The sequence below is a fragment of the Amphibalanus amphitrite genome, unplaced genomic scaffold, assembly GCF_019059575.1.
Source record: "Amphibalanus amphitrite isolate SeventyFive unplaced genomic scaffold, NRLGWU_Aamphi_draft 000625F_arrow, whole genome shotgun sequence".
Lineage (NCBI taxonomy): Eukaryota > Metazoa > Arthropoda > Thecostraca > Balanomorpha > Balanidae > Amphibalanus > Amphibalanus amphitrite.
In genome coordinates, this window is record NW_024882119.1 from 341,839 (window position 1) to 367,829 (window position 25,991).

Here is a 25,991-nt window from a genome sequence, read left to right on the forward strand (position 1 = left end):
TCCGACTTGGTTATGTATTGCTGTATCACGATGACCGCTTTCAACGCGGCTAGTTCGCTTCAACATACAATGACAGTAGCACAGTACACAAGTTGCACCACAATAACTCCTGTACAACATACAGCTCGTCACGATCCCAATCACTATCGCAGACGGACGGCGGGCGGCGGCCGGTACGCTGCCCCACGGAGGCGTACCAGGAGAGGCAGGGCAGTCAGCAGCCCGCGAGACGGCGCACCGGCCACCCGGCCGCCACACCATACCAAATACACCGCCCGGCCCGGCGCCGGGCTCACATATCAAAACAGGTCACTCTCATACGTGCAGTGGCGATCACAATAACACTATAAACTCTCTGGCTGACCACCTGGACTGTCTCGACTTCCGATGATGATGCTGACGCGGCGCTGGGGCGGCGCTGAACGTCGGCCGCGTCACTGGCTGCTAGGTGCCGGGGAGCGGCGGTCGGTGTGGAGGCCGATACCGCCCCGGCTCGACTCCACATCAGACCGATGCCGGCGCGGGCGACGATTGAGGTGTCGCTGTCGAGTCGGAGTGGACGCCCGACTTGCCCTCTCGCCGCTCCTCTTCACTGAGCCACTCCATCTGCAGGGAAAGAGGCGCAGGGTTGTAATGGCAGGTTTTACTTTCATAGCTCACCATAGAGGGGTAGTGTCATCGGTTGTCACATGACAGAGTTGGTGGAATAGAGATGTAGTGTCATTACGTATACCTCACGTAACAAACACTAATAGGCCATCCTGCAAGAGGCCACAACAAACAGCGACAGAGGAGCATTCAATCATTCCTCAACACCAGATCATCCGAACTGGATTCCCACACCGACCATCACACTCATGATATCCCGAGCAGCGGCTGGGACCGCTAGGACAAGCCTGATCAGTCTCTAGGACCACTGGTCTGGCCTGATCAGCCTCTCAGACCACGTCTGGCCCGATCACCTAGATCAATGGGCCGGCAGATTTCATTACGGCCACTGCCGGTCGGTGTTTCCGGCCATCGCGTGACGGGACAGCGGCGCCGGCACGGGACCGGAGCGGCAGGCCCCGGAGGCCGGCCCCGAGAGGGCTTGCCGATACGGATAGCGCATTTTCCCCATTGATCAGTCAATGGTATAAGGCTGATTCGCGGATTAGTCAAAGGGCTGAGTGTTCACAGCATCGAAACGTACATAAAACGACGCAAGTAATTCAACGACTAGCATTTCGACAAATAAACAAATGAATAAAAAAGAAAGAAAAATAGTGAACTGAATGGAAGGCGCCCTAAGATCCCTTCAAACGATGGCGAGTGAAATTGATCATGTGACGCACGCCGAAAGAAGCCTTATCAGAACCATATTCAGACACCATCCCCGCATCCAACCTCATGATTCTGCCATGTTTTACCTTTTTCCTGTTCTGGCGGATGGCGTCCTCGACTCTGTCCATGACCATTTTCTCGGTGAGCACGCCGTCTTCGCTGGCGTAGGCGGCCGCCTGCCAGGCCACGCCCAGTTTGGCGATCTCTCGACCCGACAGGCCGGCGGTCATCAGCGCTATCCGCGACGCCACGTTGCCGTAGTCGAACTTGTCCACCTTCAGCCGCCTGTCGACAACGCGTCATGGGTTAGAAAGGAGTGAGGGGACCGCGGGGCAAGTAACAGGGATCATAAGTCAGAATTCCATCTTTGGACGCGTCTTGTGTGGGGACACGGGCCAGCCAGGGTGCACGCTGCAGGGGACCTACTAAAGGGCAGCTAGACATAGATGGCGCTCTCATACACCATGGAAGTGGAACCGTATGATCAACTGAGCAATCCTCGTGCAATGCAGAGCCTTATGCCTGAAACAGACTCTTTCCGCAGTCAGGAAATCGCGTGCGAGAGCCTATTCAAAGACATGGAAACACGCTCGCATCAATCGCACGCACCTCCCGGATGCGATTGATGCGAGAAGAATTATAATGTATTTGAATAGGCTCTCGCATGCGATTTCCTGACTGCGGAAAGAGTCTGTTTCAGCCTTTAGTGCGAGACTGCCGCCTCTCTCCTTTTCACTACATCCCCCAGCACTCTCCCGAAACTCACTTGGCGCCCTGTGTGGCCGGCTCGAGGACGAACTTCTGGAAGTAGAGGCGGGCCAGCCGCTCCCGCTCCTGAAGGCCCGGCAGAGCAAACTCCACCATTTCGTCCAGACTGGGGAAAACAAAGGCAATAGTCAGCTGTGATAAACGGTACGTAGACAGCAGCCTGTCGCAACTCAGTCAGGGAAAGGCTTGCTGGGTGTCTGGTTACTTGGGGCGCCATCTACTCACAACGCAACATTGCAGTCAGAGGGGCGCGACAGCCGCTCAATACACATAATTATGCGTGTCACACTCACAGACACTGCCCAGTACCCAGCCATCCTGTCGACCTCTTCGAGACGAGATAGCCCCGAATATGGAACCGCCATTCTAGCCTGCCGTGAATCTCTCTGACCCAGCTGTCGTCCACCCCACCTTGTCCTTAATGACGTCCCAGTGTCTCTAATCTCACCCACGCGTCAGTCGCTGGTCACCCTGCGTTCTCCGTCCGCCCCTCACCGATCGTTGATGGCCCAGTCGAACTGTTCGGGTGTGTTGGAGGCGAGCACGAGCATCAGCCGGTCCGACTGTTCGCCCGTCCGGTACAGGAAGGCGTTCAGGGAGGCGCGCAGGTCCTCCGAGATGTGCTCTGAGCTGCGCTTCCGCAGGAACGCGTCCGCCTCGTCCACGAACATGATGAGACCTGAGACGGGCACGAGAGAGGGGCATCGATCAGACATTGTTGGGCACAGAATAGAGCAGTCCCAGGTGTCTAAAGAAGCCAGCTACACTCTACAGTCACTCTAGTCATTATCAGCTTAAATCCGTACAAATGACGCGTATAATATGTATAACCGCATTTACCAGCTGTCGCCTGTCATCTTGTCAATTCACACAAGCCATACCTGCTCCCCACCCAAACACATTCCTTTCTGCTCACAGAGTTTCGACTGTCCTTCGTCTGGTTTCACTAACGCACCTTTTCGCGACGTGTTGGCCCAGTCGAACACCTTGTGGATAGCGGTGACGCCGTCCCGACCCATGGGTGCCACGTCGCCGCCGGTCAGGATGGCATAATCCATACCGGACGCCTTGGCCAGTTTCTGCCGACATCAGAAGTCAGATGGTTAGACGGCTAGAGGTCAGGGTTATTGAAACAATGGGTTGGTGTAACGTCTCGTCAGATCAAGGTGATCGTAGCCGTTTCTATATGTGAGCTTGTAAATATGCACATTTGCAATACTGTGTATGAGTAATGGCAACTATCTAGTGACGAGTCGCTGTCAAAAGATAGCGAAGCTCCAGACATTCAGACTGAAGCGTGCTGAAGTGGATGGGTTTAATGAGTAATTTGAACGTTAATGGGACAGATCATGTGCACTTGCCTTGGCGAACAGTGTCTTGCCCGTGCCGGGAGGGCCGTGGAAGAGAAGATTCCGGTACATGCCCTTATTCCGCTTGGTGTTCTTTGTGGTAATGGCGATATCCCTGCAGTCAGAAACGTCTATTATCTGGGTTGACAAAGCATTGACACCGGCGCAAGATATCTGAGCAAAGGCCGGTGACCCACTGGTAGCAATTCCTGCTCCCAAAACTACCCGCAATGAAACCATAAAATTATTCCTTGTTACACCAGGCAATGATCTCAATAAACCAAGACAACCAACAACCAATGGTAAGCAGGTAATCATAACAAGTAAATCTGACTCGAAACCTCAAAGGTGACTTCCCTCGTCTAAGCCTTCCCTTACCTGAGCCTGGCCTCCAGTCCCGGCTCGAGGACCACCCCGGACAGCGCGTCCGCCTCGGACTTCTGCAGCCGGCTGCGCACAGTCGCCCACGGGTGGCGCAGCGCGTCAAACAGCGAGAACCGGGACGTCTCCCGCACCAGGGACGGCTTGCCGAGCCGGTTCTCGATATAGCGCGCTGTGACGGAGACGCCGCCGCGCGCTGTGTACACTCCGAGTGCGAGCAAGGAGACGCCGCCGGCGGCCGCCGCTACCTTGTCCCAGTCGCTGAGAAAGGCGGACATGCCCTCACCGAGCACCGCGCCGGCCGTCCTGTCGACGGGGGGGGGGGGTCACTTGGGGTCAGGGAGGTGACACGTGGCAATCAGCGGCCCTAAACAGAATGGTCTAGCTATGTTTCCAAGATTTGCAATGCCATTGACATTACATAATACATCGCAGGCCGACTTCAGCTGCTAAACTGCAGAGTTCGAAATTCCAATGAACCACACTGAAAACTGCAGCTGCAAAGGCCCTAACATGTTGCCAATTGAATAAAGCAACAATTGCAGAGAACAAATCATCGAATGATCTACGCTACATAATGTTGATGAAAGTCATCAAAGGCACCCCAATCAAACAATGACACAACCACCATACGCACTTGATGGAGTTGAGGACGGTGTCACGTTTCTCGGCGGCTTTGACGCGAATCTGCTCCAGCGTGAGATCCTGGTTTTCGCGATCCATCTTGGCACGTGCCGTCATCTCAGCCTCGATTTTCTTCATGTCCGATTTGTGCCGCAGCTCCATCTCGTACTCCAGAGTAGCTGAGGGCCGGGTATGACGTCAATGGCCGGAAATGGTGCACTTTGGTCGCCAAATGGCTCCATTTGACATATTTCTTATCTTACACTGCGCTTCATGAAATTGGAGCTTTCGGATGTTACTAATTAATACCTGCACTTTACCTCCATTATTTTATTTGGTGCCCAAAGATGTGATAATTCAGTCAACGGCAGAAAACTCACAAATTATTCACTAGCTTCGGAGGAGTCATGTCAAAACGCACACCATACGCGATTTGTTATAACCACTCACATTTTCGTAGTGCCTCCTGTTTGGCGACGGATTCCTCCTGTTTGCGGAGATTCTCCTCGTTCATACGGTGCTGCTGCAGGAGCTGGTCCTCCGAGCTGTCGGGCAAGGTGGAGGAACGGTATGGTCAGGCCCAGGGGAGGTGAAAGGGTCGGGATATTGAACCGACATCGGGACGAAACAGCAGCGGGTAAAATTATATGATTGTATATATTGCTTACACACTGAAGTTTTGGTCGTGCTCTAGTCCGTTATGACGTAAGGTAGCTCTACGCACACAAAATAATTCCACCTGATAACGAGCATTGTAGGTGGAGTCACATGACGGCTCATATGGCTATGGCTCATGGCTCACCGAAGCTGGCACATGGCTTACAGGTAGCTCACATCAGGCTGCATCCTTAGGCAGTGGCCATGTGAGTCGGGCACTACACATAGCGCAGTTTCCCGCCGCACCGCCTCGGCTCGCGGCCTGAGTACGCGTCTGCGAGGTCATGACCTGGGGTCGCGGGTCAGGGGTCCCGGGCGGCCGGCGGCGGAGACGGGCGAGCATTGGAGTGCTGGTTTCGGGGCCGCGAGGTGTCAGTACAAGACCACTGTGTTCTACCGTTTTTGGACCCAACATTCACAAAAGGTAAGGCACAAAGCCAGCAGCTGAGGGACAGGGACCAGACGGAGCCTTCCTCCCTGTCTGTCTATGTCCCTATCTGATCCCTCTCTGTCTATGTCCATGCCTATGTTCCTGTCTGCCTCCATCCTGTCTATGTCCATGTCCCTGTCTGCCTCCCTCCCTGTCTGAACCTGTTACGTCTATCTGAGAGCTAGTCATCACCAACACTACACAGCGGCGCTGCTGATTCGCTGTTCACTAACCGTTTCTTGACCAGCTGGTACTGTGCGCGCTAACGGTAGGGGGTGTTACAGACTGTAGAGGGCAGGGAGGGGTGCCACTGACCGTCTCTTGGCCAGCTGGTCCTGATACTGGCCGCGCTGCTAGTGGGGGAGGGGTCACTAACCGTTAGGGGAAGGGTGCAATGAGTAATGACTGACCGTTTTCTGGCCAGCTGGTCCTGGTACTGGGCGCGCTGCTGATGCTGCTTGGTCTCCTCCGCCAGCAGTTTGCGGCGCTCTTCACCCTGCGCGCGCATCTGCTCCACCTTGGCCTGCTCGATGTGCGCCTCGTACTCCTTGATGCGCGACTGCTGCTCCAGCTGGCGCGTCTGTTCCTGCTGCTTCGTCACCGCCAGGATCTCGTGCGCGTTAGCTGTGGAGGGACGGCAAGGACGGGTGTCAGAAGGGCAGACAAGACCCAGACCGAATGTTGGATGGACAGAAAACGCCACCGGCCGTGAGATAGCCAGAATAGGCAGAATACGTCAGTAAGCATGTGTCACCGGCCGTGAGTCGGATGGACAGAATACGTCGGTGGCCGTGAGTCGGCTGGGCAGAATACGTCAGTAATCAAGTGTCAGCGGCCATGTGCCTGACCAGCTGAAGACATCCATGACTGATAAATGTTAGACGGGGCCGCGTCCGTTGTCCTGTGGATCTCAAAGTTCCTATCTTGGTCGTGTGCCGGCCAAGAGAACTAAGAGCATGACGCTACCCGCTGCATTTCAAGTGCCTGACCTATACGGAAATTGTTTTGCATCAATCCACCTATTGTGGAACCTTACCTAGACTTTTAGTCACTACTGTGACCGCCGGGGATCGAATTTGACGCGATACCAAGCCCGCATCAGACGATGGAGATTGGAGGGGTAGCCAGTAGGGGTACTGGCGGATCCAAAGGGGAGGGCGTTTGGGACATTTGCCCCTCCCTGCATGGAAAATGTTACATTTATTAAAGGAAATGCATACTCTATATAAAACTGCACAGCAGCAATGCATAAACAAGTGAGGTTCGAACTTCGAAGCAGGGCTGCGGAGTCGGAGTCGGAGTCGGTCGGACTCGACAGTTGTGACTTGAGTCGGAGTCGGAGTCGGAGTCGATTTTAGAAACTCGAGCCGGAGTCGGAGTCGGAGTCACCGAAAATCTGTCGACTCCGCAGCCCTGCTAGGTCTGCGGAGTCGGAGTCGGGAGTTGGAGTCGGTCGGAGTCGACAATTCTGCCCGGAGTCGGAGTCGGAGTCGGAGCTGGTTTTTGAAAGCCGGAGTCGGAGTCGGAGTCGGAGTCGCCGAAAATCCATCGACTCCGCAGCCCTGCTTCGAAGTGATTCTTATCCTGAATTACGGATAAAATAATCGCTAGGTTGTTTTGTGACGTAGCAACGCAAAGTATTTAATATCAGGAATTATCCCGCCTAAAGCGGATACCAAGCGAGTACCGATTATTATTAGGTATTGACGGCTCGATGGATTCTTCTCTACAGGTTGTCTGAAGGAAAAATAAATGCCGGATAAAAACCTTCATATGGCTGCAGGATGCGATCCTGTGTTTCCAACATGGCGCACTTCGTCGCAAACACAAGTCGAGTGAATCATTTGTATGCATACTGCTTTGTATAGATTTGTGACAAGTGATACGTGTATAGGAGGAATTCCTCAAATCTCCGTTGTTTGTTGAATCTTTTAATTATAAATTCGCCGTCATAGGAACGTCAAAATGTCAATAGCCTCAATGGAGAAACACCTTTTCAACCTCAAGTTCGCTGCCAAAGAAATGGTGCGCAATTCCAAGAAGTGTGAGAAGGAAGAAAAGGCTGAGAAAGCAAAATTAAAGAAGGCCATACAGAAAGGAAACATGGAAGGTGCCAGGATACATGCTGAAAATGCTATCAGGCAAAAGAACCAAGCACTAAACTATCTGAAAATGTCTGCGCGGGTCGATGCAGTTGCCAGCAGGGTTCAGACTGCTGTTCAAACTCGCAAGGTCACCCAGTCAATGGGTGGTGTGGTAAAATCAATGGATGCTGCCATGAGGTCCATGAACCTTGAGAAAATATCAGCACTCATGGACAAGTTTGAGCATCAGTTTGAGGATCTTGATGTCCAGAGCAGTTACATGGACTCTGCCATGGGACAGACTGTGGCAACAAATGTGCCAACAAATGATGTTGACAACCTCATGAGTCAAGTGGCCGATGAGGCAGGTCTGGAACTCAATATGGAGCTCCCGCAAGGTCAACAAGGCTCTGTCGGACTCTCCACAGCTGCTTCAGCTGAACAAGATGAACTCACTCAGAGACTGGCCCGTCTTCGGCAGGCATAAGCTAGTGATGATGGCGCTTGTGTCAGCATCAGAGCCTAAAACACTGGTTGCATTATTTTACATGCCGCAGGCTGTCAAATGATACTGCTTCCTGGAGAGGGGTGAGAATGTGGCAAGTTGCTTTCCAGGGTGTTACTCTTGCAAATACTTTTGATGGTATGTAGTGCAAGCAAGCACACAAGGTATTGATAAATGGTGTTCCAGTTCGTGATCATCAGCTGTGGATGTGTTGTGTAGACAAGTGTTGCAAAGTGTGCCTGACAAGCAAAGTATATCATGCACAGGTTCTTATTTATGTTCAGCGAGTTCCCTGACATCGCCTGAATCAAGAAAACTGCTTAGGTACTAAATGTAAATCCACCACAAAATACCCAAGAAGATGTGACAGAACTAGCTCCTTGTGAACAAAATTTGCCTTTGGACTTGACACTGTGCTTGTAAAAAGCCTAGGGGATTTCAGTTTTTCTTTGCGTGACTGCACTACATGACTCAAATCATAGCATAGCAACTAGGAGTTTGCAAAATGTATTACATCGATAATTGTATCGCCTAGCTATTATGAAATACATGTTATGAGTATGACATTGTCTTTAAAACTATTCAAACTTGTGGAAAATCCATATGAAATTTAGAGATAAACAGGTAGATAACAGAAATTCTAGACGTTGTAACACTTTAACAAGCAAAGATAAGCCATAATGGACTGATGGCTGATTGATAATCAATGCACAAATATATCTTGACAATCAACATCTACAATGCAGAAAACATGCTTTTATCAATGTAGAGCCTTCTTCTCATATCTGAACTTCATGCCTATTTCAAGCAAATAAAAGCTTTTGCTTGTTGCTGTCACCAAACTGGAAAGCGGGGGACGTCAACGTGGGGGAGGGGGGGGGGGGTGAAAACACATAATCGAAATTGATTACTGGGCCACGTGCCTGCGCGGGCTGGTGAGCGGAAAGCGACGTTTCAAAGGTCGTCAAAAGTCGTCCAGTGAGTACCACTGTCATCTTTTGGTCCGGTCAGAGTCACCAAAGGCCATAAAAAACTCACTAGAATAGCAATCAATGGTTCTTATCGAAAGTTCCCTTTCACAAGGTAGGTATGGTCCATGGATTTGATCTTACGTGAAGGGTTTGGCTTCCAGGGCAAAGACAGTCGCAATGTCCCGTAGCCGGTCCCGTAGCTCAGTTGGTAGAGCGTTGGACTCCGCGTGGTGAGAGCACGCGTTCCCGGTTATAACAGTCCGGGTTCGAAGCGCGACGGGCGCTCGACATTTATGGGCCTCCTGACAGGCGTGGTTGCGGTTGGTGGCAGGCCGTAGCCAGGCGAAGTCAGTGAGGGGACCGGCCGTCCGCGGCTATGTGCGCAAACTTTGGGACTCTAAATTTTGCCATAGAACTGGAATTGCGCGATCGGAGGGTAGAGGGCGGGGTCACCGCAACAAGCTTTGCTTAGCAGTGGCTCTGTCCTTGTGAATCCTTCCTATCAAAAGGTTCGGACTAAATTTATAAAAAAAATTAAATTTAATGTTTTTTTTTCTTCTTCGGAACTACAATAGTTTTTGATCATTCAAACATTGCATGACATCGCTTTTACCAGTATTGCTTTTCTCTCGTCAAGGCACGATCTGATTGGAAAATGTCATGCTGCATATCAGTCGATTGAAATGAATGCTGAGATGAACACATCCAAAGATGATTTCATCCCTCGAACATGCCTATCAAAACTACACGATGGGTCAGGAATGCGGTTTTCCAATGCGGTTTTAAAACCAAATTAACAATGTTTTCGAGCCTTTGGTAGTGCGTCTGAATCCTGTTTGTGAGGGCAAAGGGTCGACTGTAGTTACTTCGGCGCTCGATATATGGAGACTTCTGACTGGGATTATTTGCATAGTTACTTCGGCGCTCGATATATGGAGACTTCTGACTGGGATTATTTGCAGTTGGTGGGAGCAGCCGAAGGCAAGATACTGTCAACGTCAAGTCAGCGAATAGGAAGGACTGCGTCCGACTATGCGGTACTCTGGCTTCCAAATGATCCCGTAAGAAAACACGATTTTTTTCTGTCAGAAACTGCGTAAAAGCTTTGCTCGGTTTGGGCTGTGGGTTCGTCAACACGTCCATTTAAAACATTCTCACTAAATTTCTGAGGAAAAAGTCACAAAATTGTCCTCGATTTTGGGTCACCACTCACCAACATTGGGAATCTCAGATATATGCATCCTATTATTCATATCAATCGCTAGACTTATTTTCTTCAGTTTGTGTAGCTAAAGCGAACGTTTACATTTATTCATGAGATAAGGTCATGACGTAGTCATCTGATGAAGTGTGAACTCTCTAATTTTAAAAAGACGTGTTGATTGTTTCGGACGAATGTTTTAGCAAAAGGATACGACAAAAACAGCGGTCACTTTGCGAAAAAGCCAGGGGGATGAGTTTAAACTCCTTCCCTCATGGCCGGGGTAAAGCTGGAACGCCGTTGCAGCATCATGCAGCCAAATGTTTACCATTCAATAAATTTTCATCTTTAATCAAGTTCAGTTCTATTCAAAACTTCCTACAAACTTAAGTCATCCGTCACAATCGACGCTCAAACTCTCCGTGACCATTTGGGACTACTTGGCTAGTCAAACTTTCAGCAACTCTGTCAGGCCAGCTGGCAAAAGTCACTCTCTCAGGTACCTGCAGCGTCTCGACACAGTCCCGCACTCACCCGACTTCTCGAGGTCTTTGGCGGCCTGCGCGGCGCGCTCCAGGGCAGACGAGTCGAACCGGTAGGCCTCCATAGAGGTGGAGGCCGGCGGTCGGCCGGCGGGCTCGGCCGGCTGGCCGCCCTGACCACCGCCGTCCTGTCCGCCATCGGACGGCGGCGACGGGAACATCGGCACCTCCTGCTTCTTGTTCATCCCAAACAGCCACGACATGACTGCTGCGGGGCCTGGCACTGGCGAGATGGGGTCCGCTCAGCGCGCTACACTGCAAGCAAAGGTCCGAGGTCAGGACAGTTAGCTGAAAAACGGGATGATGAACTTTTACTTATCTGATTATTTCTGCCTAGGTGAAAGAGGTGTCCGAGGTGAAAGAGGTGCCTATGAGAGTGAGGTGTCCGAGGTCAAGATTCTGAAATCACTATCATGAGATCATCGGAGCTGCATTTGCCTTGGAATGGAATTTACACGAACCCTGACGATGGCTCTAACAACACAAACAAAGCAAGGCATCAAATTTGCAGGCCGATGAGTGGTGGATGGGACCCCTCGACTTCTCACAGATGTGGAAGTTTTGCAGTAAAAACAACAATAGGAGGGCTTTGGGAATGGGTACTGCATTTCAATACTTAGTTGATTCTTCACACCAATTTTGAGCCTATGAGAAGTGCTACCATATGTCTGCCATATTAGCCAGCCACAAAACTATTCCTTAGCCAACCTCGCAACGATCCTACCTCGGAAACTCGAAAACTACAGCGCCGATCGACACGAAATCAGCCATCATTCGCATACCAAAAAGTGATTTTACACGCTTTTTTCGAATATGGTGACCTCAGATGACCTTGAGATGTTTACACCTTTTCGCCTATCCTATTGCCAGGCGCGCACGCCGCACACACGATTTTTGAATGGGTGGCACGACCCGCAAAGTGGACCCCTCAGGTCCCAGCCGAAAGAAGTTGCCCTACTTGGACTCAAATGGGCCTGCTGGGGTCCGAGATGGCCCCGCTGGTCTTTTCAATCACCACTTCAACTCATCTGCAGGCGGTCTAAAGATTAGTTAGGGGCCTATTTGATGACCCGCGGCCTTCGGCTTCAGCCGCCTCTAATAGCCCCTAATTCGAATGGAGGGGGGGGGGGGGCTGCCCACGGGCACGTGTGCCCTCTTCCCTTGTGTGCGCCCTAGCCTACTGCAGTCATATTACAGCTCAACAACTCAACCGATACCATCGCGATAAAAACACCATAACCTTCCAGGCCGTAGGGGGGGGGGGGCATTTTTTGTCCCCCTTTAGTTTTTTCGATATATCTCCAGAACCGCTGCGCTGATCGTCACCAAACTTTCAGTACCCTCCCGTGAATAGCTATTGCACATTGTGACCAAAAATTTCCAAAGGCTATGATAGGTTGGCCGCTAATGACGTCAGAGTGACATCATTTCTGCCATTTTCGACCCAAAAAATGGTTTCGCGGGAAGAGCTGTCAGGCCTACAACTTTAGAGATACAGAAAAATGTTTCCGACATAAAAGGTGTAGAATTGACAGGGCTACAAAACTGCTATCTCGGATATTTGAAATTTTTTGATCTTGACCCCCAAAAATAAAAAATAGATCTTTTGAATATAATAGCCGAAAAATCCAAAAAGTTTTTTGAATTTCGAAAAAACCGGAAGATATGTGATAGTCCCTACCGCCTTCTATCTACATACCAAATTTGAGATCGATAGCTCTTTTTTTTGGCCAAGTTATAGCAAAAAAACTGTTCAAAATTGATGACATCAAATTTTCAAACTCAATTTTTAGCAATTCTAGACGTCGTAGCGCAAAACAAAGACCACCATTAGACTCCCCGTGACGAGCTGCATGCTGATGTTTGACGAGTTTACCCTCGCCAGCGTCCAAACATCAGCAGTTTGCTCGTCAAACTCTCAGGAATAGATTGCAAGCAATGGTGGGTAAGTCAAATATTTTTAAAGGGACACTCCCACCTTAACATTAGTTTTGAGTTGAGATAGCCAAATTGGTGGCCATGGCCTGCAAATACCGGTTTGGGCACTCACAACATCGAAAAATGCTTTAATTCGAAGATATGGAATTTCAAACTTGCAGTTTTCGGATTCTAAGGGGCTAATGCATTGGAATGCCCCCTTAGAATTTGTGACGTCAGCGGAGATCTAACGATTTTTAAATCTTAGACTAAAACCATCGTTAACACGTGGTGGTATACCCTGCTTTGCGCGCAACGTCTGCCGCACTTTAAGGCTGCCAAATTATTGCTTCCAAATAAAGCCGCTAGTAACAGGGGAGATCCCAAAAAGTAAACAAAAGTAAAAGCCTAATATCTTGAAAACCAGTGAATATTTTTCGGTGAAATTTGGTAGATATTCGTTTTCGCTCTTTCTGAACCAAGGGACATCTATTTCATGCCAATTCATTAACTTTTTTGAAGGTGGGAGGGTCCCTTTAAGTGAAGTGGTTATGCATCAGGCTTCAGGGGCCTGAAGCTAGATACATACTTACCAAACCACTGAACCTATAAATATTTGAACCTATAATATTTAACATTGCTTGTAATTTCTGTGCGTTGCCTTCGGGACTACACTGCTTCACTATCATGCTATGAGTATTTTGACATCACTTTCCTTACAGCTTTAAGTCATCTGTAATAAACTTACACATTCTGATTCACTGAACCTTGTTTTATCCATTCAACGCTGGGCAAGACTAGGGGTACCTAGCTTGCACACTGTCTTTTGTCATGCAGTTCTGGTTGGAGGTGTGGGAGTTGGCCATAATGGCAAATGGCGTACTGGTGCTTTTTAACTGGTTTGCAGAAGGAATAGGTATAAGAAATGAAATCAGGAAGTCTTAAAAGTTAAAGTAGGTATCTTGCGAAAAGTACATAAATACCAATGTGAAGTCTCACTTTTTGACTAAAAAATGTTCCTCATTTTCATTTTTTGTGAATTCCTTCAGTTTTAAATGATGTAAAAGGAGGGAACTTAGCATTTCAGATTGGAAAATGGAATATCTTCGCGGTTCGCCTAGGGTGGTCATCATAAAAAGCTCCTAATTTATGCTTGTCTCAGCACAAGCTACTAAACTGTTTTTCCAGTTCAAAACACCATGGTTGGGTGTACAGGCAATAAATACAACGAATCAACACCTACCCTTGGCATTTACCACCACACACGCGCCGGGTGCTCCTCGAAGCCAACTCGAAGAAAGCATGAAGTATCGTCTAAAGCGAGCCATAGTTGTCTCTAGTAGAGATTGTTAAAATAGAGTATCAAAGATTTGCTGTGAAAATGAATGAGATTTCTTCACTTTTACTAAATTTGCTTTAAAAATTGTGTGATTTTTCCCATAATAATTCATAAGGACAGAAATACAGAATCGCTGTATATCATTGAAACAAAAAGTGAACAAAAAATGCTCTATTTTGAAATTCCATAATACCCGCGGCTGTCACAAACCTAGCGCACAGCTTCGTGTTCACCTGTTATTCTCAAGGCCAATTCTGCAAACAACCGTGACTTTAATTGGTGGATGGCGTGGTGTACGCGCGCTCCACCAATTGGAGGTGACCTATTACGTCAAGTCAGTACCATGCTGAACATAGCACTGAGGCTACGGGTCTGTTCCCGTCGCTCCTCCCAAAAAATCTCGGATGAGGTTGGATGAGCTTGGAGGAGAGCCGTTTCAGAGGAGCCACGGGAACATTTTCGCACATTTTCGCGAGGAAATCAGCTGTTTGCGGGCTGTAACGGTCGGCGATTTATGGCGCGCAAACATAAATCAAGAGATAATAATCGCTTCCTAATAAAATAACCTTAGATTAATATCAAACATTACTGTTTAAAGATATCCTATCGTCATCAATCACTAAAATCATTTCCACTTCCCTCAAATCTCATTTATAAACAATTCACATTTGTATTACGTGCGCCAAATATGTCTACGCAAGAGCCTCCTCCAAAAAACCAACTTTCGTTTGGGATGAGGGAGGAGGCAAATAGTGGTGGTGAGATGTGAAATCAAGATGAGCTTGGAGGAGCTTGGAGGAGCGACGGGAACGATTTTTTGAAACGAGAGGAGGTTAGAGGAGCTTGGAGGAGGTTAGAGGAGCGACGGGAACAAACCCTACAATATGGCTACAGGGGCTACAGTTTACCAGTTTTGGCTACAGTTCTCTATGGGCCTGTTCCAGCGCCTCCAGAAGAAATTCTTGACTGGAGGCTCTACCAGAGGTTTTACTGGAGGCGCTGGAACGCAATCTGGAGATTTCTGGAGATTGGCGTCATAGATACCAAAAGAATGACGATTGTTCTCTCTTGAAACACAAAATTTGTTTTCAATTTTAGTTAAAAAGATAAATAAAATTATAGCAATGTAATTTTCTTTACATTCAAGTTGTAAAATAATCAGTCAAATGTCCTTTGCTTACATTCGTGATTGTCACATGAGCACCATAATTGTAGACCAGAGCCTCCAGAGAAATTTGGACCTCTCAACTCTCTGGAGGCTACTGGAGGTTTCTGGAGCTTTGGTGAGAGCTTTCTGGAGCTTTCTGGAGGCGCTGGAACGCTCTCTGGAGGATTCTAGAGCTTTCTGGAGCTTTCTGGAGGTTTCTGGAGGCGCTGGAACAGGCCCATATACCGTGCAGTTTACGTTGCATAGGTAGCTCAAGCTAGGTACTTTTTGACAGACATTCTTTCCTACTGATTGGTTAAGTGTGGATCTTGCTACCCACTTAATATATGATAAGGATAAATATATACCTACCGGAACTATAGCCTTAAAGGGACACTCCCACCTTAACATTAGTTTTGAGTTGAGATAGCCAAATTGGTGGCCATGGCCTGCAAATACCGGTTTGGGCACTCACAACATCGACAAATGCTTTATTTCGGAGATATGGAATTTCAAACTTGCAGTTTTAGGATTCTAAGGGGCTAGTGCATTGGTATGCCCCCTTAGAATTTGTGACGTCAGCGGAGATCTAACGATTTTTAAATCTTTTACTAAAACATTTGGTAGCACGCGGTGGTATATGCTGCTTTGCGCGCAACAAATGCCGCACTTTCAAATAAAGTCGCTAGGAACAGCGGAGATCCCAAAAAGTAAACAAAAGTAAAAGTCTAATATCTTGAAAACCGGTGAATATTTTTCGATGAAATTTGGCAGATATTCGTTTTCGCTTTTTCTGAACCGAGCGACATCACTTTCGTGCCAATTCATTAACTTTTTTGAAGGTGGTAGGGTTCCTTTAATTTTGATTGGGGCAGATCGGGGCTGCAGAACAAAGGTAGATGGGTACCTATACCTCAACCTAGGCACTTAGTAATAACGGTATTCGTAAAGCAGGCGTCCCACTTCCCTTGCCGGTTGTCTCAAGGCTGGTTATTCACACATACCTAAACACTAATATAGGTTCTGTGGTGAGTGCTTATACATTCCTCTTTTTATTTTAATGATAACACATTAAAGCTGGGTGTCTAGCAGCTAGCTATTATGGCATTACTAGCGCATACCTACGTCTCTCAAAGGGCTGCTTCTCAGCCACTGCCGAAAAAACTTATATGGCCTTGGCTGAAAAGTCTATTATCATAAACAACAGTCTATACCAACATTTTGCATGGTCATTTTCTCATTATGATCCTCCACAGTCCACATAGAGGATACCCGCGGAGTGTAGAAAATAAGGATCAGTCATTTCGCTGCAGTACCTATGCAAAATGGACTGTGGCTGTGACAATCCAATGCTGAGTTATAGGTACAGAAGCTTATGAACAATTGTATTGTATTGTATTGTTTTGTATATTTTCACAAACTTCTTCTGTGCGAACACAGCTTTTTCAGAAGTTTGAGTCATACAAAGGTTAAGAGAACTTAAAACTATAAATACATTAAAACAATGATGACACATATAGACTCCTACCTAATCAGAACTTTCATTTGATTAATTTTGACCACTTCTATGCATCATCCTCAGACGGCTTTTGAACTGCCCGATCGACGAGCTCTGCAACACAATATTTGGCAGTGAATTCCAAGAGGTAGCGGCGCGGTACGAGAAAATACGTTGGGTGGCGGCGAGTCTCACTCTAGGCAGGTCAAACTGCTCAGACCGGGCGAGGCGGGTGTCACGGGAGGCTGTATCACGTCTCGGAGTAAATAACCGGCGCATCGCAATCGGGGTGTCCGAATCATGAAGCGCACGATATACACGAATACAGTCACGCTCCGAAATCATATCCTCAAAGTTCACCCAGCCAATAGACCTAAGCACGGGAGACACGTGCTCGGCTCGTCGTGCGCCAGTGACCACACGGGCTGCGAAATGCAGCAGTTTTTGTATGCGCTTCAACTGGCTGCTGCATGCACTAGCCCAAACTGGCAAACAGTACAAGATATGGCTGAATACGTGGGCTTGGATGATGGCCAGGAGCGCTTCAGTAGTGAAGTGACGTCTAAACCGATACAGCGAGACGAGACTACCCGTACACCGGCGAACTACCAGCGACACGTGGCTCTCCCATGTGAGGGATTGGTCAATGATGACACCTAATACTTTGATGTTTTTTGATGGGGTAAATTTGTGACCAGACATTTCGAAGAAAAAGGAGGAACTTTCCTTGACGGCTTGCCGTGTGCCTAAAAGTGAAAATACCGTTTTTGAGGGGTTCATTTTTAGGGAATTTACTCTCAGCCACATTTCTATGGACTTGAGGGATTCCTCGAGGCGAATCTTGAGCAAACTCATGCTGACTTTGTCCCTTGAAGAACTGTCGAGCAGTTGGGTGTCATCAGCGTAACTGATGAGCCGTCCATGGGGAAGAAAATTTCGCATTTCGTTAACCGTGAGACAAAAAAGAATCGGCCCGATAATCGATCCCTGGGGGACGCCACACGTCACTGGCAGCACAGTGGTGCCGCCGCGAACCATCTGTCTTCGATCGCTCAGGTAGCTGGCAAACCAATCAGACGAGATGCCGTACCATCCCATCTTACTGAGAAGGACGCCGTGGTCGACGCTGTCAAATGCCTTACTGAGATCGAGGGATGTTATCGATGCTAGGTGACCTGAGTCGATCTTCTTCGAGATCCACTCGACAGCGTCGACCAGGGCGTCCTCTACGCTGTGTCTGCGTCGGTAAGCATATTGTGTTTGTAACAATCGTCGGTAACAATTGAACAAGTGTAATTGATGCCACAAATTATTACACTACAGACGTCAGACGTACACACTGTTGAATGCAGTGTTTTCTAAAGATGAAAGAGCATTGACTGCCGACTGGCAGAGCTGGATGATCTACTTTGTACAAGGTACCTTATTTCAGACTTGGCATGGGGATTGTGAGTTCGTTTCCCATTGGCAGGGATCATCCGACGTATCAGCTAACATAAAATCAGTCCTAAAAAAAAAATAAAAGAAAACAAATTTGAATATAGACAGTTGTGAAATTTAACAGGACGAAGTTCAAATGTAAGGAAATTAATTTCAATAATAGCAAGAATTTATAAAATTTATGAAAAATAAAAAGGAACTTATTCTTTTTTTTCAACTTGCATTGCTCTTTTTACATAATACTGGATAATGTTTTTTTCAGACTCTAAGACAGCAAATCATGAGCAGTTCAGCTCAGCTGCAGAGGCTTGCTGATAGCGCAGGGTCTTTGCTCAACTGTGCAGGCCTTGTGCTAGAACATGCCACTGGAGAGCAACAGCAAAAGCTGCTGCTTACCATCCGCGAACATATGCTCGAGTACGCTCGCATGCACGTGGAGGTGCAACAATCGACCGAGGTGCTGCAGCAGGTTAAGGACGAGGCCGTTGTGTCGATCACCAACGGTACAGACACGGACCTCACCCAGATGCTGGACGAGACCCAGCGCCGAACGGCTCAGCGCATGGCCAACGTGTCCGAGCGGGAACTGACCACCTATCCGCGCTACCAGCAGCTGCTGCAGCGCGAGGAGGCGGCCGGCAGCGCGGCGGCCGCCGCCGCCGGCGACCAGGAGCTGGTCATGACCGAGACGCACATGGTGACGCGCGACCCGTGGTCCCAGCAGGAGATCCGCCAGCCGTATCGGAACGCGCGCTGCGGCCACCTGTACGACCGCAGCTCGCTGGAGGCCGTCCTCCAGAAGCGCTCCCGACGGCCCACCTGTCCGCACGTGGGCTGCACCAACAAGATGCCGCTCCGCTGGGAGGATCTCACCGAGGACACCTTCGCCAAACAGGCCATCGAGAAAAAGAAGACACAGGCTTAAATGGTTTCGTGGTTAGAGCCTGTTCGTTACCATCCCATCATTCCAGTATTGCAGTGTCATTGCCATTTGTAATAAACGTTCGTCCATCGCCATGCGTTATTTTTACGTTCCTAATAATGTGGGCATTTTGCGCCTCATGAGTCAACACTCAACTGAGTTCAAATTTGCACTGTTCACGTCTTTTCAAGTCGCTGACCAATGGCATGAGTGAACCCTAGCTAGAATGGCTCAAGCATGTTGCGCCATCAGTGCCAGGGTCCAGTCCGGAATCTCGTACGGAGATGGAACTTGCAGGAATGAGTCATAAGTTAATTTTCGAATCCTCTCAACCCAAACTTGTTCGATGTGTCGGTTTTTTCATTGGCGTCAACAAAAGTCAGGTCAAGCACGTGATCATTGAGGGAAATAAGGGAACTGGTATATTTGCACCGGAAATCATCCAGATACTAACTCATTAGCACATTGAGGTGTTTTTATCGTGATGGTATCGGTTGAGTTGAGATGCCTGCAGTAGGCTAGGGCGCACACAAGGGAAGAGGGCACACGGGCCCGTGCCCCCCCCCCATTCGAATTAGGGGCGGCGGGCCCATTTGAGGCTGCCGAAACCGAATGCCGCCGGTCCTCAAATGGGCCCCTAATCTTTAGACCGCCTGAAGATGAGTTGAAGTGGTGATTGAAAAGACCAGCTGGGCCACCTCGGTTACTAGCAGGCCCATATGAGTCCATGTAGGGCAACTTTTTTTCGGCAGGGGGCCTGAGGGGCCAGTTTGCGCCTTGCGGGTCGTGCCACTCCCATTCAAAAATCCTGTGTGTGACGTGCGCGCCTGGCAATAGGATAGGTGGAAAGGTGTAAAACATCTCAAGGTCATCTGAGGTCACCATTTTCGAAAAAAGCGTGTAAAATCACTCATTGGGATGCGAATGATGGCTTATTTCGTCTCGATCGGCACTGTAGTTTTCGAGTTTCCGAGGTAGGATCGATGCGGGCTGCGAGCAAGATTCCTTTACTTCTCTGCCAGGTTGGCGAAGGAATAGCTTTGGGCAGCTTTGGGGCTGGCTTATATGGCACACATATGGTAGCACTGCTTTTCGACAGATGATGCTTTCTTCAGACGTTTCTGATCTTTCGTTGTTGACAGAAAAAGTAGGGGCATAAGGCAGTTCAAGCTACATATCCGAAGGTTGGGACTTTTCAATTAAGAACAATCACTATTCTTTAGAATTGTGATTTTCTATTGAAAATCCCAACCTGAGCTACCTCTCTAGGGGGGTGTTTAGCGTTTCGGCCGCGATTTGGGACATTTTGACTCCCGCAAAAACGGCACGGTAAAATTTCTTGCCATTTTCAGCGTTTGGTCCCCTATGGGGGAGCTACCGGCTGGCATCGGTCGCTTGAAATATAATTAACCCGTTTTGGGGTAATCGGCACGTGCATTTTCCCATAAGGTTAACATGGGGAAAAATTTAAAATGCGATTTGCGCAAAAACTCCACGTTAGAAATGGATTGTTTTTTTAGGATGGGTTCTCGGGTCGGGACTCCACCTGCCGGTGGTGGCCGTTTAAAATATAATTATACTTCCTTGGGGTAATCGGGACGGATAGTTACCCCATGTTGAGCCTATGGCGAATTCGAAAAATTATTTTCAAATCGATTTTGCCAAAAATTTCCACGTTAGATTTTGAAAATGTTCCAATATGTTGTGCCCCGGGGTGTCGGCTACCACGTGGTATGGGTCAGATATGGGGCGATTGAAAAGCACGTGCCACGTGCAAACGTGTTTGATGGGGTAACCTCCGGGAAAATCCGACATTGGCCAACTGGGGGTCCTATGGCGTGGAAACCACTCCACCTAGCGACACCAAATCAACGCAGCCGGTGAGCAGATGAGTCCAGCTTGTCGCACTAGTGGTCACGTGGCGCACGTGCTATTGCACGTGCCGTGGCACGGGGTCAATTTTGGTGCTTAAATATACTCGCATTGTGAAATGCAAGGAATGGGGGAAATACCCGTCAGGCCGTCAGTTTTTATGGTAGGGTCGATCTGAAAACGGGTATAGACACAGAATGAAGGGGGCTAGAAAACTGCTATCTCGGATTTTTTATATTTTGAAAATTTCGAAATTCTAGGGAAATTATATATTCGAAAGGTGAAATTTCCCTAAATTTTCCCGTTTTTCAAGTTAAGCCGTCCACTGTTCAGTGACGGTGACACCGGCCGGTGTCATCTTTTACATGCTGATGGTCACGTCGATGGGTCATCACGTGGCGTAAACGGTTAAGCTGTCACAGGTCCGGCACGTGCCACGTGGCCACGTGTTTGAGCCAAGTACCTCCCACATATTGGTGTTTTGGCCAACTGGTGGCCGTATAGCGTGGAAACTGAACCAGCCAAGAACACTAAATAGGGTCAGTCGGTGAGGGGACAAGTCCTGTTTACACCACCGGTGGTCACGTGGCACACGTGCAAATCTGGGCACCTCCGTTGCGGAGATATTTTATAGTGAAATATTCAAATAAACATAACTTTGTCAGTTTATATCCGATTGGGCTAGAATTTAATGGGTGGACGAATTGTTAAGCGACAGGAACGAATGCGCCAAGTTTGTTGCAGTGCGCCACGTTTGTCTCAAAGCGCCATTTTGCCGCAAAGCGCAGAATGTGCGTAACTTTGTCGAACATGGGACGATTAGGATGCGCTGATGGAGGGTTGGTTGCTTAAACAGCAGATATGAATGCACCACACTTGCCGCAAGGCGCCATATTTGTCTTAATGCGTCAGTGTTTGCGTTTTGCGGACGGCATGCGTTTTTTTGCGGCGGTGTTTGCGTTTTTTGTGTTTGCGTTTGGCGGCGGGCGGCCGTTTTTGCGTTTTTTTTGTGGTGTTTGCGTTTCGCGGCGGGCGGCCGTTTTTTGCGGCGGTTTGCGGTTGGCGGCGGGCGGGCGTGCGGTGCGGGCGTTTTTTTCGGCGGTATTTGCGTTTTTTGCGGTTTTTGTGTTCGGCGGCGGCCGGGCGGGCGATGCGGGTGTTTTGCGGTGTTTGCGTTTGGCGGCGGGCGGCCGTTTTAGCGGCGGTTTGCGGTGGGCGGCCGTTTTTTGCGGCGTTTTGCGGTTTGCGGCGGGCGGTCGTTTTTTGCGGCGTTTTGCGGTTGCCGGCGGCCGGGCGTTATTTGCGTTGTTGCGGTTTGCGGCGGGCGGCAGTTTTTTGCGGCGTTTCGCCGTTGGCGGCGGGCGATGCGGGCGTTTTTTGTGGCGGCGGTGTTTGCGTTTTTTGCGGTGTTTGCGTTTTGCGGCGGACGGGCGTTTTTTGCGGCGTTTTTTGCGTTTTTTTCTGCGGTTTTCGGCGGGCGGTTGATTGTTTTTTTGCGAAGTTTGCGTTTGCTTTTTGGGCGTGCGTTTGGCGGTGTTTGCGTTTGGCGGCGGGCGGGCGGTTTTTCACAATTAAAGTCCCAACCTTCGGATCCGCAGAGCTGTTCGACAAGCGCTGCCCGGGCCTATCCGAAGGTTGGGACTTTTCAATTAGACAATCACTATTCTTTAGAATTGTGATTTTCTATTGAAAATCCCAACCTGAGCTACCTCTCTAGGGGGGTGTTTAGCGTTTCGGCCGCGATTTAGGACATTTTGATTCCGAGAAAAACGGCACGGTAGAATTTCTTGCCATTTTCAGCGTTTGGTCCCGTATCGGGGAGCTACTGGCTGGCATCGGTCGCTTGAAATATAATTAACCCGTTTTGGGGTAATCGGCACGTGCATTTTCCCATAGGGTTAACATGGGGGAAAATTGGAAATTCGATTTGCGAAAAATTTCGTCAATTATATTTGCTGATATTTTTAGGATCGGATCTCGGCCTGGCACCTCACCTTTTGATGTTAATTATTTAAAAATCATAGGGTACAATTTCGGGTAATCGGGACGGATAGTTACCCCATGTTGAGCCTATGGCAATTTTGAAAAATTATTTTCAAATCGATTTTGCATAAAATTTCCACGTTAGATTTTGAAAAAGTTCCAATATGTTGTGCACCGGGGTGTTGGCTACCACGTGGTATGGGTCAGATATGGGGCGATTGAAAAGCACGTGCCACGTGCAAACGTGTTTGATGGGGTAACCTCCGGGAAAATCCGACATTGGCCTACTCGGGGTTCTATGGCGCGGAAACGACTTCATCTAGCGACACCAAATCAGTGTAGCCGGTGAGCAGATGAGTCCAGCTTGTCGCACTAGTGGTCACGTGGCGCACGTGCAAGTGCGTGGCACGTGGTCAATTTTGGTGCTTAAATATACTAGCATTGTGAAATGCAAGGAATGGGGGAAATAGCCGTCAGGCCGTCAGTTTTTATGATAGGGTCGATCTGAAAACGGGTATAGGCACAGAATGAAGGAGGCTAAAAAACTGCTATCTCGGATTTTTTGTAAAATGAAAAATTTAAAATTCTGGGGAAATTATATATTCGAAAGGTGAAATTTCCCTAAATTTTCCCGTTTTTCGAGTTTAGCCGTCCACTGTTCAGAGACGGTGACACCGGCCGGGGTCATCTTTTACATGCTGGTGGCCACGTCGATGGGTCATCACGTGGCCTGAGCGGTGAAGCTATCAGAGGTCCGGCACGTGCCACGTGGCCACGTGTTTGAGTCGCGTACCTCCCAGATTATCGTGTGTTTGCCGATTTGTGGCGTTATAGCACGAAAACAGCACCAGTCAGGAAGCCTGAAATGGTGCAACCGGCGAGGGGACAAGTCCTGCTTACACCACCAGTGGTTACGTGGCACACGTGTGAAGATGGGCACCTTCGTGGCGGAGATATTTTATAGTGAAATATTCAAATGTGCATAACTTTGTAAGTTTAAGTCCGATTGGGCTAGAATTTGGTGGGTGGATGAATTGTTAAGCGACATGAACGAATGCGCCATGTCTGTTGCAGTGCGCCACGTTTGTCTCAAAGCGCCATTTTTGCCGCAAAGCGCAGAATGTGCTTAACTTTGTCGAACATTGGACGATTAGGATGCGCTGTAATTAAGGGATGGCTGCTTAAACGGCAGATATGAATGCACCACATTTGCCGCAGGGCGCCATATTTGTCTTAATGCGTCAGTGTTTGCGTTTTGCCTACGGCGGGCGTTTTTTTGCGGCGGCGTTTGCGTTTTTTTCGGGGTTTGCGTTTGACGGCGGGCGGCCGTTTTTGCGTTTTTGGCGGTGTTTGCGTTTGGCGGCGGGCGGCCGTTTTTTGCGGTGTTTTGCGGTTGGCAGCGGGCGTGCGTGCGTTGCGGGCGTTTTTTTTTGCGGTGGTGTTTGCGGTTTTTGTGTTTGGCGGTGGGCGGACGGGCGATGCGGGTGTTTTTGCGGTGTTTGCGTTTGGCGGCGGGCGGCCGTTTTAGCGGCGGTTTGCGGTGGGTGGCCGTTTTTTGCGGCGTTTTGCGGTTTGCGGCGGGCGGCCGTTTTTTGCGGCGGTTTGCGGCGGGCGGCCGTTTTTTGCGGCGTTTTGCGGTTTGCGGTGGGCGGCCGTTTTTTGCGGCGTTTTGCGGTTGCCGGCGGCCGGCCGTTATTTGCGAATTTGCGTTTTGCGGCGGGCGTCCGTTTTTTTGCGGCGTTGCGCGGTTGGCGGCGGGCGATGCGTTTTTTGCGGAGGCGGTGTTTGCGTTTTGCGGCGGACGGGCGTTTTTTGCGGCGTTTTTTTTCTGCGGTTTTTGGCGGGCGGGCGATTGTTTTTTTGCGAAGTTTGCGTTTGCATTTTAGGCGTCGTTTTGCGGTTTTGCGTTTGGCGGCGGGCGGGCGGTTTTTCACAATTAAAGTCCCAACCTTCGGATCCGCAGTGCTGTTCGACAAGCGCTGCCCGGGCCTATCCGAAGGTTGGGACTTTTCAATTAAGAACAATCACTATTCTTTAGAATTGTGATTTTCTATTGAAAATCCCAACCTGAGCTACCTCTCTAGGGGGGTGTTTAGCGTTTCGGCCGCGATTTAGGACATCTTGATACCCTCGAAAACGGCTCGTTAGATTTTCTTGCCATTTTCAGCGTTTGGTCCCGTATCGGGGAGCTACCGGCTGGCATCGGTCGCTTGAAATATAATTAACCCGTTTTGGGGTAATCGGCACGTGCATTTTCCCATAGGGTTAACATGGGGAAAAATTGAAAATGCGATTTGCGCAAAATCTGTTCAGTAATATTTGTCCACATTTTTGGGGTCGGCTCTTGGGCTGGCACCTCACCCTCTGGTGGTAATTATTTAAAATATAAATGACAAAATTTCGGGTAATCGACGCCGACAGTTACCCCATGCTGAGCCTATGGCGAAATCGAAAAATTATTTTCAAATCGATTTTGCAAAAAATTTCCACGTTAGATTTTGAAAATGTTCCAATATGTTGTGCCCCGGCGTGTCGGCTACCACATGGTATGGGTCAGATATGGGGCGATTGAAAAGCACGTGCCACGTGCAAACGTGTTTGATGGGGTAACCTCCGGGAAAATCCGACATTGGCCAACTGGGGGTCCTATGGCGTGGAAACCACTCCACCTAGCGACACCAAATCAACGCAGTCGGTGAGCAGATGAGTCCAGCTTGTCGCACTAGTGGTCACGTGGCGCACGTGCTATTGCACGTGCCGTGCCACGGGGTCAATTTTGGTGCTTAAATATACTAGCATTGTGAAATGCAAGGAATGGGGGAAATAGCCGTCAGGCCGTCAGGTTTTATGATAGGGTCGATCTGAAAACGGGTATAGGCACAGAATGAAGGGGGCTAAAAAACTGCTATCTCGGATTTTTTGTAAAATGAAAAATTTAAAATTCTGGGGAAATTATATATTCGAAAAGTGAAATTTCCCTAAATTTTCCCGTTTTTCGAGTTTAGCCGTCCACTGTTCAGGGACGGTGACACCGGCCG

The 25,991-nt window shown here is 48.9% G+C and overlaps 4 protein-coding genes across 26 annotated transcripts in view; 3 read left to right on the forward strand and 1 right to left on the reverse strand.

The window, feature by feature from the left end:
* On the reverse strand, positions 1-15,645 carry LOC122363521 (ATPase family AAA domain-containing protein 3A homolog). Of its 5 annotated transcripts, none has more exons than XM_043332913.1 (12): positions 15,611-15,645; positions 10,828-11,090; positions 5,943-6,156; positions 4,896-4,990; positions 4,459-4,624; positions 3,819-4,127; positions 3,453-3,555; positions 3,047-3,170; positions 2,587-2,770; positions 2,090-2,197; positions 1,410-1,608; positions 1-606 (listed from the first exon to the last, which is right to left on the reverse strand). In XM_043332913.1, the coding sequence occupies exons 2-12, from the start codon at positions 11,036-11,038 to the stop codon at positions 505-507; spliced, it is 1,815 nt and encodes a 604-aa protein (XP_043188848.1). In that variant the 5' UTR covers positions 11,039-11,090; positions 15,611-15,645; the 3' UTR covers positions 1-504. The 5 variants fall into 5 exon arrangements, with proteins under 5 accessions (XP_043188848.1, XP_043188846.1, XP_043188850.1 ...); XM_043332911.1 differs by lacking the exon at positions 15,611-15,645 and adding an exon at positions 13,996-14,446; XM_043332915.1 differs by lacking the exon at positions 15,611-15,645 and adding an exon at positions 13,930-13,998.
* Positions 7,348-8,685, forward strand: LOC122363524 (charged multivesicular body protein 1b-like). The gene has a single exon (XM_043332939.1). It carries the CDS (start codon positions 7,498-7,500, stop codon positions 8,101-8,103), a length of 606 nt encoding a protein of 201 aa, XP_043188874.1. The 5' UTR covers positions 7,348-7,497; the 3' UTR covers positions 8,104-8,685.
* Positions 13,135-19,189, forward strand: LOC122363523 (E3 SUMO-protein ligase NSE2-like). 19 transcript variants are annotated; one of them, XM_043332918.1, is made up of 3 exons: positions 13,259-13,274; positions 18,028-18,154; positions 18,439-19,189. In XM_043332918.1, the coding sequence occupies exon 3, from the start codon at positions 18,457-18,459 to the stop codon at positions 19,099-19,101; it is 645 nt and encodes a 214-aa protein (XP_043188853.1). In that variant the 5' UTR covers positions 13,259-13,274; positions 18,028-18,154; positions 18,439-18,456; the 3' UTR covers positions 19,102-19,189. The 19 variants fall into 19 exon arrangements, with proteins under 19 accessions (XP_043188857.1, XP_043188853.1, XP_043188871.1 ...); XM_043332932.1 differs by lacking the exon at positions 13,259-13,274 and adding an exon at positions 15,494-15,519 and having other exon boundaries at positions 18,060-18,154; XM_043332930.1 differs by lacking the exon at positions 13,259-13,274 and adding an exon at positions 16,185-16,266 and having other exon boundaries at positions 18,060-18,154.
* Positions 15,345-25,991, forward strand: part of LOC122363522 (estradiol 17-beta-dehydrogenase 8-like) — a 14,015-nt gene continuing 3,368 nt past the window's right edge. The window contains exon 1 of the mRNA XM_043332916.1: positions 15,345-15,374. The gene's annotated coding sequence lies outside the window, so the exon portion shown is untranslated. The remainder of the gene's footprint in view (positions 15,375-25,991) is intronic.